General features: G+C 34.7%; 1 protein-coding gene across 4 annotated transcripts in view; it reads left to right on the forward strand.

Annotated features, from left to right (window-relative positions):
• The window catches only part of LOC118746209 (regulating synaptic membrane exocytosis protein 1), a 322168-nt gene that overhangs the window by 183687 nt on the left and 123432 nt on the right, over positions 1–15049 (forward strand). For all 4 annotated transcript variants that reach the window (XR_004993810.1, XM_036480041.1, XM_036480048.1 and 1 more), the window contains exons 9-14: positions 2132–2398; positions 2768–3267; positions 3551–3688; positions 3810–3944; positions 5543–5734; positions 14184–14306. Coding sequence is in view for 3 of the 4 variants with exons in the window: in XM_036480041.1 (XP_036335934.1) it covers positions 2132–2398; positions 2768–3267; positions 3551–3688; positions 3810–3944; positions 5543–5734; positions 14184–14306 (1355 nt within the window). In the remaining variant the exon portion in view is untranslated. The remainder of the gene's footprint in view (positions 1–2131; positions 2399–2767; positions 3268–3550; positions 3689–3809; positions 3945–5542; positions 5735–14183; positions 14307–15049) is intronic.

A 15049-nucleotide genomic window follows, 5' to 3' on the forward strand; every position in this document is an offset into this window, starting at 1 on the left:
AAAAAATAAAATAAAATAAAATAAAATAAAATAAAATAAAATAAAATAAAATAAAATAAAATAAAATAAAATAAAATAAAATAAAATAAAATAAAATAAAATAAAATAAAATAAAATAAAATAAAATAAAATAAAATGAAATGAAATGAAATGAAATGAAATGAAATGAAATGAAATGGAATGGAATGAAATGGAATGAAATGAAATGAAATGAAATGAAATGAAATGAAATGAAATGAAATGAAATGAAATGAAATGAAATAAAATAAAATAAAATAAAATATTACGTCTAAATTTTATTAGTTTTATTTCCCTCAAAAACAGGCTCGTATGCGCGATTGGAGACTTGAAAGTGATACTTTCGAAAAACAAGCTCTCGGCAACAAAACCATATTCGAGTTCAGTACCAAATCATTATTCTTAAAACCATTAATTGCTGCATGCTTTAACATCTAAATTTTTCACCCAAAATTATTTTGATATCTTTACTTCTAAAAGCATATTTCCATTATTTGTTTGAGATAACAAAAATTACCCCTTAGGATCTTCACAAAGCGAATGGGACGTGCTCAATTTTAAGTATAGAAAATGTTATCCTTAACAATGACTTCGCATCTTTTTGAAATGGATGTCCCATAAGCTCATGCAATCAGTTTAGAATTCCTTTTTATAGGTAAGGTGCCTACTAGAGATCCGACTTTTAGCCTAAAAATATTTTAATGGGATTCAAATCAAGTGATCGGCACAGGAAATCACACGTTAGAATTCCATTCTCCTCTTTAAGTCATAATTCTTAACGCTTCTTGTCTATTTGCAAATTTCCCGTACAAAACTAAATTCAGCGAACACCAAGGCACACGTATGCATAAGGCGATATGCATTTTTTAAGCAATTCTCAAATATCCCCTCGCTTAACTTATTAAAGTAATACTTTGCTGGCACTCCCAACCACGGTCAAGGGTTCTATGCTTAACCCATCGCACACACTCCACCCGCTACGACCTTCAAGCCAAACATGGACTCTGCTTAAGTTCATGCAGAGGTGGTACCTTTATTGTAAGCATTGGCTGAGCACGTCGACGTGGTACAAAGATTTATCAGCATTCCTCACATTTCTCTCACCCTCGCACACCAGGCTTGTGAAGTGCGTAGATAACTGCCATCCCTAAATTGGCGCGTCAAGCGTCAATGAACTGTCTAAAAACCTCATGCACATACAATTTGTATGAAGCATCGTTTCGTGTTGAAGTTGCATGTAGAAGGTGGAAAGAAAGAGAGAGGACAAAAAGTAAGAGAGGAATTGAGGAAAAAACGAGAGGAAATAAGAAAACGTCAAATAAAACGCAACGCTAATCGCTCAATTTAGGGACGGCAGTAACTTGATGTGGCCTATGTCAATAAATGATTCTTAATAAAAGATAATTTCTACCTCCTCCATCTCCCTGATCGCGCGCTTTCCATCAGCAATACAATAACGATTAAAAGGAGCTTCCGGTTTCCGGTAGATTAAAACTTAGGGTTAGCTTAAAGTAAGCAAAAAATTATTTTCGCTTTCTATACACTAATGCTAAAAACATATTGGAGCGGCGAGAAAAGCGTTAGTTACAATTTATAACCCTACAAGAATTGTGTGATGGAAACTAACACATTCTCATTTATCTTACTAACACATTTGCAAATTTTTCGTTGGTTAAAAAGAGACCATTAAATAAGGACATAAGTTTGAGGAAGACGGAAGATCACATGTACACAAATGTTTACATCAGATTTTTTACACTGCCCTTTAGAATTTGATAGAAACTTGTTTGTAGCCAGTGACAGAAATCTCTATCAGTCTTGCCACTCAAATGATTTGTCAAATGATAGTCACTGTTCTTGCAGGGAACTTATAAACGTGCTCGTTCAATGGGAGCGCGCATAGTGAAGAGCAAATCGTACATGCATACACGTTTATAATCGATGCTCTGGTCATGCTTTTCCCGTCGCTCCAGTATGTTTTGAACCTGAGACTATCACCACTCCCTTGTTACTCTACTACATACATACATACATATCTATCTCTAGATACATGTATTTGTTTCTTTTACGCATGCATCTCTCTCACATTACATTTATATTTCATTTGGATCAGGCGACGAAATCATTGAATGGAACGGTCGAGCGCTACGGAATAAGTGCGCGGACGAAGTTTACCAGATAATCGACGAAAGCCGCTTGGATGCACAGGTGGAATTAGTTGTTTCACGTCCCTTGACCGTCAAAGTATCAGGAAGCAACGCAGCACGCAGAGCTGCTGGCCATCAACAGCCGCACACCGCCTTGAACAGCCAAAATCTCACAAGCACCATTGCTAACAGTGCTGTGGTCAGCAGCGGCGGACGTTATTATTCACGAAAAGGTACACAGATCAAGCTAAATTATTTTAACAGGGTGTACTTGTATATATTTACAAATATAGAAAAATACTTGATCATTAGCGAATGAATAAACTATAGTGAACATTTTTTGCATATTAAGTAAAAGAATGAAAATCTAATTTCTTACTCCACGATTTACCAGTCCTACACTTATCACATTAAACTAACTGGTTATTGAGTGCGTTTGCAGCCAAAAACAAATCATGATTGGCGTATTAAGTTTACTTAACGCATATAATTGTTAAATTAGTTTATTAGCGAAAAATCTCTGTAATGCCTTACACCGTTATTTAGAAAAACCGATTTTAATACATACTTACTTTTTCAATCTTACCACCTTCTTCGAACAGCACCTGCAACCGATGCCATCGACATCCACTGCGACAAGCCGAATGTTTTAATAACATCGCCCGGTTCGCCCGATTTCCACGCCACCACCGGGGGCGCGCGCACCTTTCGGCAAACGAATGTGCAGCAACGTGGCTACAGCGGCGGCGCCGGAACGTATCAGCAGCACTCAACGCAGCAGCATAAACCACAACACCAACGGCTGGTACCGAACGTCGCGAACACAGCCAGTGCAGCAACAGCCGGTTCACAAGCCACAACGACGGCGAGCCACCACCATCATTGTCACCAGCCACCACCGCCACCGCACACGCACCCACATGCCGCTGCACACCACTTGCCCACGGTGGGTGTGGCGCATACTCTGCCCATGGCCGTCGATGGCCGGCTTCAGATGAAACTCGGTTACGATCAGAATACCCTGCAGCTGATAGTGACGCTCGTCTGCGCAACGGGTCTGACGTTGCGACAAAGTGGCGCCGCACGAAATCCTTATGCAAAAGTGAGTGCTACGTACTCTAATAACACAGGGAAATAGCAAATGAACCTAATTACAAAATATATTAGGCCTGTTCAGGATCTTGTGCAAATGATCTTGCATATGCATATTTCGACAATAAAATGCAAACGGTTGCCATGGTCGAAGGCAATAAAAAATTACAAATGCAATACCAAATGCAAAGCCAAGACCATTTCCACTATATCCTGAACAGCCCTATTGTATATTGCGAGTTTTTGGAAAATTCCAACTGTAAACATATTAAATTTCCCCATTACACAACTAGGTGTTCCTTCTACCCGATCGGGGTACAAAATCAAAAAGACGTACCAAAACTTTAGCGAATACTTGCGAACCGCGCTGGGGCCAAACTTTCGTTTACTCGGGCCTAAGACGATCCGATCTCACCGGCCGTTTACTCGAAGTACGTAAATCCACGTAACGGAAATTCGAAACTCAAGACAAAAAATTTATAAATCCTTTCATTCTGTTCGTTTTATTTTCACGCTCTGCCTGGTCTTAATATTTATAAATGTATTATGCAGGTAACCCTGTGGGATTACGTGCGCTACGGTGCCAATGACTTCATCGGCGAAGTGGTCATTGATTTGGCTCATCATGTGCTCGACGATGAGGCGGAATGGTATCATCTTCAACCGCATCAGGACACTTCGTATCTCGTACGTGTGAATTTATAAGTTGTTGTTGTAATTTTTTTTGGTAACTTGTGGCTATGTTAGCAATGTTGAGTGTCAGTGTTTACAATCGGAAACAAAGAATTTATACAGAGAACGTCTAAAACCTAATAAATGCGCTTAAATATTTAGATCGTTCGCGTTTACAAACTCCTATGTATTGTATTTATCTATCTATTAACAAACACAGCTATGTATAATATGTTATTACATACATTCCTGCCGATAGTGATGTAGGAGGGTTTTTTTTCCTTATGAATAACGAGTAACGATAATGCTTGCATACCTGTTCGAAAAGAGTAAACTAAGTGACCTATTAAAATCTGGCTGCTAAAGAGAAAATGCCCGTTTCGCTCTAAGGCTAAGGACATAGTGAAGCGGCGTCACAAGCGACGAGTAAAGCGAAAAAAAGCAAAAAGTAGATAGCCCATAAGAAACGAACGATACTTCTACACAAATTAGACGCTTATTTGACGCTTCTCTGTGGTCTTCATGTTTTGCCTTATTTTCTTGGCTTAACGGCACTTTATCGTCATTTTTTATTGGAAGCAGATTTCAAGTGTATTTATAGTTCTCATTTCTAAAGAAGACGTGAGCGCTCTAAACCGGAGGTGGTCCTATGTTCCTTGCGTTATAAGGGTGCTGAGAGAGAGATTGCCAGACACATAACCTCTATTAACCCGACCGGCTTTCCAATATCTATCAGATACATACCCCAAAAGTACGACAACTTTGCCTAGCAATGATAGTTCGTTATCTTAAAACTAGTAAAAAATTCCTATGGCTCAAGTCAGAATTGAGTTGATAACAACGAAATGCTCCTTTTAACAGGAAAAATAAAAGAAACCCCCAAACGTTTCTGATATTCCAAATAAAAAATATTTATTTGGACGCCTTTTGTAAGGAACGATCCCTGCAAGCTACATACACAAAAAATACGAATATAAGTCAAACCTGTAAAAACGAGAGAGAAAATAAATACTTTTATACATGGTTTGTTGGTTTTGATGGAGAAAATTTTACAATCCAAAGTTAACCTACACTTAAATAAAATTTCACAAGAAACATTTTCTTATGGCATGATTGATTGATTTATTTCTTATGATATTGAGGAACACAAGTAAATCAGTAAATATTGGAAACTGTCACGCATATTCCTCTCATCCAAGCTGAAACTGGCACTAGCATAAAGGCTGGTATTCACTACGTCAAATTCAGTGGCATTTGTCATCAAATAAAAGAAAACACATTGTCAAATGGCATCAGAAAGCTGTTTATCGATTGATTTGGGTCATAATATCATCGGTAAAAGTCTGGATAAAGGAGATAAAGTTGTTTGTCAAAATATGTCGCCAAATTTTGGCATCAAAATATGACACAGTGAAAACCAGTCTTAAAGCTCGTTGAGTATTCGTGCGTGCAAGTGCTTACACTCTCACGCACAAATACTTGTACATACACGCTTGAATATAGTACATACATATAAGGAAATATGTACTTATATACTTGTATATGTGTAAGTACCGTATTGCTGTATCTACTTACTATTTACTCCTCCTCCTCCCTCTCCCACTCCATCATAGTTGCATCAGGACGACCACAATGAAGCGGACATTATGATTTTGACACCGACAGATCATTTATCACCTCCCAGCACAACGTCACGTCTAAGCGATTCCGATACGACGTCTGAATGTGACATCGATGGACTGACGCCGGGACGTGATGGCGCAAGCATATCCTCACTGGGCAGCTCATCAAGTCCACCACCAGAGGTAACCGACAAAAAAATTCTCGACAGTCCACGCATCACGTTTCATCTTTGAAAATTAAACACGGAAATTATTTTTAGTACAAAGGGCTCTATTTGCAACAATCACAATTACATATACATTAATATACACAAAATGTGCATACATACGTACATACATATATAAATGCATACTTTCACCTCACCTATGTAAATACTTTTTTTACACAAATTTCAACAGTATTGGGTAGGTTCAGAAGGCGCAGCAGTTGAGCGCAATTCTGAAAAATGTCGAGATGGGAAGGTTCGGTAATTCAAAAATTAATTTCTGGATGGGCAGGATCGTGATTAAATATTTTGTCCCGTGTCTCCACCTTAGATGTTTTTTATTTAAATCCGCGATGCACTGGGGGGAAGTATTTCTTTAAATAAAAGATCTTTTCCGTTCGACATAGTTAGAAAAGGTAGCCCTATCAAAGCCCTTTTAGTATTGAGATTTCCTTATTTTGGTTTTATTCAAGTTAGTCAGTTACCTGTAAAGAATTGCCTGAGTAAATGGAATTTCAACTTATTGTCTGCATCAAAGTTACGTTCCGTCAGGTTTAGGAGAGATTTATCGAACGAGGATATGTTCTCAAGAAACCCTAATCGAAGCCCAAATAGCCTGTCATTACTATTGGGACTAACGTTTTCGAATTTTGATATTTATGATCTAAAAACAACAACACGGATCCCGCTGTTGGTAAGAAAAGACAGCTGGTCAAGGACTTGGTCCCACTTGGCTTCCGTGCGTATAGTAAAGAAACGATTGTCTTGCATATAAATGAATACATGTATGCATGTATGATGGTCAAGAGTGCTATTTAAACATTAAAATGAACACAATTAAAGTCTGGCGCCGAATAACGTAATGTGACCAGTTCCGGGTTCTGAGTCAGTCTCGATCGCGTTTTTTTTTGATAATTTTGAATATCTAGGAAAAGCCTGCATTTTTATCTAGCTATCCACAATTGGCCTGTTGTTGTTGTTGTAGCAGCATAAAAGTTCCCCAAAGGATTTTTGGGGAGTGTTGCTGGAGTGACAGTCCTTGGCCAGATATAAATCTGGGTCGTTCCGGTTACGTAGACCCGACTGTCATATAGTCATATATCTTCATTTAACCAAACATGCATACATATGAATGCTTCACTCAAGAAATCACAATAACTTGTCCAATGCACAGTGGGCCAGAAGACTGAAAAAGTGGCCAAAATTTTTGCTTGACTATTTAAACGTGAAAAAAATCAGAAACAAATATTTGTATGGTATAGCTTATTATCCAAGGTATCGAAAAGTACCAGGTGTCCAAAAATTAGAAGACAAGTATTTTCGATTTTTTGAAATTTTAACAGCTTTGAACGTATTAAAAATTGTAGGGATTTATTTCATTTTCTGCCTTGCTTCTTGGTGTTTTCTGTGGAAAGTTTCTGGAAAAAAAATTAAAAACCAGAGTTGCTAGATATAAGAAAACTTATACATAATTATTCAAAGGCTCCACAGGATACTTCAAATTGTAGAGTAAAACCAAAACCGTTTGAAGAGATTAAAAAATATATTTTGAAGTGGGGTTGCCACTTTTCTAAAAAGTTATAATTACTTTTATTAAAAAAAAATTAATTATCACAATATGGGTATCAAACGGAAGGTGTTTGAACAAGCTTTAACACTAGCATGTCTTTGAATAGGGTTACTTATCTATCAATTTTATTATTTAATTTTTATTATTTAAGGAAATTAAAATAAGAATTTAATTGAAAAAATTTAAGTGGTGGCTTTTGCGTCAAAGTGTTTTAATAAATTCATTTAATTTTACAAAAATGGAAAAAATTGATTTTAAGAATTTCTTTAAAATTTAACCTGTGATTAGCATGCAAATTGTCACACTTCAATTTCAAGGCCTACCTAGAGGAGGTTACAGGAATAAAACACCCCACGTTTTTATTTTTCTTAGTCTTTCTTAGTTCTTACTATATTTTTTATTTTTTTTCATAATAATTTAATTATCGGAAGAAAAAAACTAAAAAAAAACAAAAAAAAAAACCTTCCATCAGTTTCAGGGTAATCTTACTTATGACAATTAGATTATTTTTATTTAGTTTTTTAATTTCATTAACGAAAATAATTGTAATTGAAAACTGTATTAACTCCTATGCAATTTTCATCATCATTACAATCTTGTGTAAATAGAATCATTGACAGTTTAATACATTGGTTCAGATGAATTTTTTGGAAAAAATTACAAATAATTTTTTGTCAAGAAATGTCGCACTAAATTTAAATGGTTGCCAATCAAAAGAGCAAAAATATGCAAATACAACATGCATTTATTGTTAAATATACTAGGATTTACGCAATAAATAAGTAAAAACAGCCATTTTTGAATAATGTGCAAAACCATGCTTTTACTACAAGATATGCACTTACGATTGAATGAGATTTTAAAGGAAATCTCACGATCCTAAAGATAAATTAAAAATTTCCATTTGAAGATGCCCAATAAAAACATGCATTTGCATGGGATTCCTTCCTATCCCTATCACATATTTGTATGGAATATGACCAGAAGGAAGGTTACTCATACGCCGTGTATTGCACATATTCATATACTCACACGCGTTTTCTTAAAAATTTAACAATTAATTATAAAAAGCGCAAAATATCCGCCGATTTTTTATTAATGTAAATATCTTTGGCTATAGCATAGTTAACTTTTTTTGTTGTTAACAGCGCACATAGGGGTATTTCAACGATTTATGCGGCCAACAACCAATTTGACAAAATTTTGGAGAAAACTTAAAAAATTAGTCACTTTCGATAGAGAACATTCCAAATAACATTTCCCAGTCCCCCCCACTTTTCTAACTTGCACGGCGATCGCTCACCGTTGACCGGAAACAGAATATTCTAACGCTGCTTATAAATAAATTTTCGCTCTCTAGAAAGATCGTGACGGTTTTAAGTTAATATTTTGATTTCTGCACTATATTCTTCAAAAGTAGTGATGGATCCGCATACAGAAGGTAATAGTGCATTTGAGGGTAAATTTTTGTTTAATAATTTTATTAAGCAAAAGTTCAATTTAAATGTAGCGAAAATAGCGGTTTTCAACGAGTATTTTTTTTGTTAATTTTTGTGAATATTAAGGAATTTGTTGTATCCCCGGGAGAGATCGCGTTATTTTCGTTGTTCAATTGAAAGCTTAAAAATTTGGCTAATATAGTGTGAAAGGACTGTCCGCAGAAAACGGCAGATAAGTTGTATTTCTTAACATAGAAAAATCTAAAAACACAACTAGTATATAGTAATACTACTTTAGATCTATTTTAGCACGAAAATTAAACTTTTTAGATAAATTTGAGGCCGCTGAACTAGAATATGAATCCATTTAATTTAACAAATAAATAGTTTTCGTGATATTAGCAAAAGTCATGTTTTCTAGGACCTTTCGGTCCTGTTGCTAGAGATCTGTGGGAATGTAAGGCGAACCCAACTATATTACATATTTCGGAATAAACATTTGTTTTCCTTTACATTGGTGTTATACAAGTGATGATTAAAGAAATAGTTTTGGGTATACAAGCGTTTAAATTTAGATAAATGTCAATTTAGATAAAACTACGATATTTCAGTAAATATTGTATCCAAATTGTTAAAAATTAGTATGTTAAGTAAAATTTTGGAACAAAATAGGATTATTATTAAATTTTTAGGAAGTAGGTGTGGCCCCGCCCACTTATGATGAAATGCTGTGTCTCAGTATCCGCTTCACTAATCCGTACCAAACTCGGTACGAGCCTTGCTTAGGCTATATCTAACATAACTGCGATAACCACGCCCACTTCTCATATAACGGTAGTTTACAGAAACGAGAAAACTCCGATAAATCAATAACCACTGAAGCTAATTCACTCTAAATCGGTGCTTGGAATAACCTCTTAGCATTAAATAAAATTATTATAATTTTTTGGATAATAGTCGTGGCGCAGCGCACTTTTGACCACAGATGTATATCTCGGTAACCGATTTATAAATTTGTACCAAACTCGGTGCACTTGGTATGGAAAGAAATGCGTTGAAAATACGAAAACTCCGATATTTCAGTAATTGAGGACGCTAATTTACTCCAAGTTAATACTTACGAAATTCTCTTAACAATAAATAAGACTGTTATTATTACAAAAATGTAGTTTTATTACATTGGGTGCGTTCGAGCTACGTAATAATTACCGCAATATTGCAGACTTGTTGCTTTCCTGATGACTTGTTGCTGATGCTCAACTTAAACTTTTCTAAAAAGTTGCAGAAATTGCGCAGTTAAAATTTATATGTTGCTTTTGATTTGCCAATGATGAGTAACTGATTGTCAAAATTCGCGTAGAACGTGATACTCTTTCATAAAAGAGTAACTCCGCCGCATTAATTGCACCTCGAATACACCCTTTTTTTACCTAAACTGCCGCAATTTTACCATATTGCAGCAATTCATTTAACTAATTGAACAAAATTTTTAACAGGTGGCAACCCTGTTAATATTTTAACATATGTTTACTTGGTTTTAAACATTTTCAATTCTATATGTCAAAACACGTCTTTTCTAAACATGTCGAGTTGAAATATCCATAAAAATAATTTTGGCCGCATAACTCGGCTAAATACCCCTCTGTGCAGCGGTGGCTAGCAGTGGCGATAACACTATGCGACAGTCAAAATCGGGATGGGATGAAACCAACGGGAAATATTATATCGGTCAAAAAGAAGTTATACGTGTCCCGGCGTTTCGCTGGGTCACGTCTAGGAATCGAGATATATATATAACTATCATATAGGGGAAATTGTCACCTTTGGGGGTCTTTTTTTGACATAACTCGAGAACCACTAGTCAGATTTTGCTGAAACAAATTAAAAAAATTAAAAATTACAATTCCTTTAATCCGTTCATATAACGTTTTTCTATATAATCAACAGTTTTGCCGGTAAAAATAAATGTATGAAGAAAAAAAATATTTTTTGCCTAAAATATTAAATTTTTTTAAAAGTGTTGATTATATAGAAAAACGTTATATTAACAGATTAAAGGAATTGTAATTTTTAATTTTTTTAAATTTGTTTGAGCAAAATCGGACAAAAAATACCACAAAATCGGACAAAAAAGACCACCAAAGGTGACAATTTCCCCTATATGATAGTTATATATATATCTCGATTTCTAGACGTGACCCAGCGAAACGCCGGGACACGTATAACTTCTTTTTTACCGATATAACTTTCCCCGGTAGTTTGAACCCTTCCCGATCACTGACCCCTACCATTTGTCTCACAGTGTAATCGGAATAGTGTACTTTGCATAAATATGTAATTTTTACTATTTCAAATGCGCTTTGAAACAAAAAATAATTGTCAGTATATATGTATTGTTACAGTACTTTTATAAGACTTATTGATAATTTAAACAAATTCAAAAGCTAGATCTGTAGTTTTATTAATAAATTGATACAATTTCGGTGGCGCTCAAATTGCCAAATTGCCAATTTCTTTTAATAAACCGCGATATGTGCTCTTTAAGTCCTTTCAAACATTTTAAGTTAAGGGGTATCTCGAAGTCTTGCAAAGCCCTTGCACGGTACATGGATTGTATGGTAAAAACCGGCTTTCCTATGGGACAGCTGTGCAAACCGTGCAATCCGTGCACCGTGCAAGGGCTTTGCAAGACTTCGAGAATACACCTAATTTAAAAGGGGTGCTTCGCAGGACTTCGATAATACCCCTATTGTGTCCAGATTGCATTGCAGAGCACATCAAGAACGCAATTCGGAATGGCAATACAAATATTTTGTGCCAAATCTATCGTCAAATTTTTCGGTAATCGATATGTTCAACTTATTCATGTGTTATTGTTTTATTTGGAAATTTAAATTGCATATTTGATTTAAATACTTTGCACATATGTATGTATTTATGTATGATTCATATTATGAGTATTCTCTAAGTCTTACCTGGGTTTTGGGTTTGGGTATTCTCTACCCCTATTATAATTTGTTAACTACAATTTTTTATAAGAAAATAAATTGTTACCTTAATCAGCAAATAAGTTTTAATAAAATATTTGAATATATTAGTGGGATGTAGATGCATTTATTTAAATTGTATATTTATTTATTTTTCGAGAGAGTAATAACGTGGGTGCTTCCCAAGAAAGGATACAACGCCCGTAGGCGCATTTTCCGCGCATGTTAATGCACGCCACCGCTATTTTATATATTTGTTTGCAAAGTATGCGGTCTTACTCGAGGATATTTTGTATAAAATAAAGAAATTTCTGCTCTTTATGATGAAAACTTTTATTCATCTTTTTTCGAGTAAGGCACACAACTCAGCTACAGCTTTATAATCGATCTAATGAACGTTAAATAAGCATTTGCATTACATTTTTATGGAAATAATCAGGATTTTTTAAGGCAACTGAAAGCAAGTCCATAAGTTATTCTGCACAGGTTACAAATTGAAATTGAAGTTTTTCGAATTACACCACCTTCAAAAAACTTCAATTCTCCTCCAGAAACATTTGATGCTCATGCGCAAAGTACATAGGCATTAAAATGTTTATGATTATGGAGTTATTTTCTCTAATAAAGAGACTTTAAAGAATCAGTAGAAAATACTGATGCATTGTCCATTAATTCATATCATTTATACATGAAAACTCATTTCATAACATTTTTGACAAATAAATTAAAATTTTTTGTAATTCACGGTTTGCAAAAGTATGTTTGTATGTATAAAATTTCCTTTATTTAATCGATGTTGTGTAAAATTTTTCTCTTCAAAGCCATGTTTTTTTAACTGGTTAACTGAAGCTTGGTACGATTAGTATGTATGTACATTTCTATTAGTTGTAAAATACATTCGCTCTCGCCTGGATAGACGCACACTTATATAGGAGCAATCGATCAGAATCTTGAATGGCTGTCTCTATTTTCTCTCTCTCTCTTTCTCTAACACTCTGGCTGTCTGTATATGCCTCTCTCTTCCTTGCGTGTTTTCTTTCTAATGAAAGTGTCATCTTTTTCTAACCGAACGAATTTACAGATTTCGACGACTAACGTATTTATGTGCAGATTTATTTAATTTTAGATCGTTTCGGCAACTTCAACAGATACATATGTTCGTGTATATAGTAAACATATTTATCTTTGTATGTATACATACACATATATGTAAACATTAAGTAATATAATACCGGTATGATTTGCTAAGAATATATGTTCATACAAATAAATATATACTAAATATAAATAAAAAAACGTATTTACATTTACATACATACATATTTCCAACTTATGCTAAATAATCGAAATTTGTATTATGTTTTAATTGTAAGCATAAAAGACATGCTCATATAACTGTTTAAGTAATTAAATTAGTTTAAGAATAAATTAACACAATATCTATCTTAAACGATATATCAAATGAGAACACATGCATAAAATGCCAAAACTGCGTATTTGACAAAAATGCGGTTGCTGCTTAAACTATTGAAATATCACCCGTTTTATTACATTTTCAAATCAAAGCATCTATTTATGACTTAAACTGCACTACTGTCTCTGCAAAATAATAGTAGATTCACATAAGTATCTGCAAATTGCATGTTGTACTATTTAAATTAAATTTTGATTTTTATTATGTAAGTGTTGCCTTGCATTAATTTATTCCCAGTTTGCTTTAGCTATGTACGCATTTGCTTCGAGGGAGTGAATACCTACAACAGACACGAATCGTTTATCCCATTCCAATGCTTTTTTCTATATACATACATCCACATTGGTAGCTGATAAGGATTTTCATACATAAATCAGAGCCACAGTTTGAGAACAGAACAACTGTATCCACTCAACACTCAACCTCAAAATCCAGCCAAATTCTACAAACATATATACTTGTGTACTTGTACATATACTACAAATATATGCCTCTGCCTCTATTTATTTGAAAATTCTACCACTTTGCAACCCTTCCAATATAAGTACTATGTACATCCGTATACTTGATATATGCCCCTTATAAGTGTGCATTGTTCACGAATTGATCACCCACCATTTCCTTTCCTTTCATCTCCTCTAAAGCCTCTTTACCACTCCGTGGCTTGTAATCCAGTATTATATGAATAATAGTATAAATTCTCATATATTTAGTTATATGAGCTTGATGATAATTTATATTTCTCTCTTTCTCTCATTTTATTTTCTCTCTTCTCTCTTGTTCACCTTCAACTGAGTCAACCTTCCAACGTTTCAAACAAATTTCGCTGCACACAACTCATCCGCCTTCATTTGTAACAAAAATTAAAACTTCATACGCCCTTCCAACTGAACTAAAACTAAAAAATTGGACATCAAAATAAAATTTTTAAATTTCGACATTTAAACATTCTGCAGATTGACTTGAATGAGCGTCGTTCGAGACGCGATATGTCACCTCAAGGTCGCAAGCGGGTTGCTGGTATGGTAGCGCGTGATTATCGTACGGTATCCGGCATTGGACAAAGTTACCATAATCAGGTTTGGAGCCAAAAAGTATTTAAAAATCATAAGTGTATGTGTAGTACAAAGGATTTTTCTACTAGTAAGGCTGCAAAATCTGTAAGGAAAATTAATATATATATATATATATATGCCAAAGTATAGGGAACTAGATTCTAATGGAACAATATTCAATATATTTTCGGTTATTGATTTGGGGTAAGAAATAAAAAGTGTCGGCCGCTGTGGTGTAGTGGTAAGCAGTGCGCGCTTCCAGTCCGCAGCAACTGGGTTCAAACCCTGGTCAAAGCAACATCGCAAAAAATATAGAAAAAAGTTTTTTTCTTAACAGCGGTCGTCCCTCGGCAGGCAACGGCAAACCTTCGTGTATTTCTGCCATGAAATATAGCTTCTCATAAAAATACAATCGCCGTTCGGAGTCGGCGTAAAACTGTAGGTCCCTCCGCTTTGTGTGACAACATCAAGGCGCACGCCACAAATCGGAGGAGAAGCTCGGCCAAACACTAACATGTGTGTAAGCGCCAATTTATTATTATTATTATTATTATAATAAAAAGTGTGACAGTTTTGAGCTCCGACTTTACATTCGCATTTAGTGACCTGAATCTGTTTGTATTGACTTAAAAAAATGTCATTAAAGATATAAACACAATTAATTTCAATTAAGTTAAATCTAAATAACAATTTCTTAATTTGTTTTCCTTCTGAAGGACCAAGATACATTCAGTTTCCGTAATAAAATCTAAACAAATCTTAGTAGA

The sequence above is a fragment of the Rhagoletis pomonella genome, unplaced genomic scaffold (genome assembly GCF_013731165.1).
Source record: "Rhagoletis pomonella isolate Grant_MI unplaced genomic scaffold, Rhpom_1.0 Rhpom_scaffold_00001, whole genome shotgun sequence".
NCBI lineage: Eukaryota > Metazoa > Arthropoda > Insecta > Diptera > Tephritidae > Rhagoletis > Rhagoletis pomonella.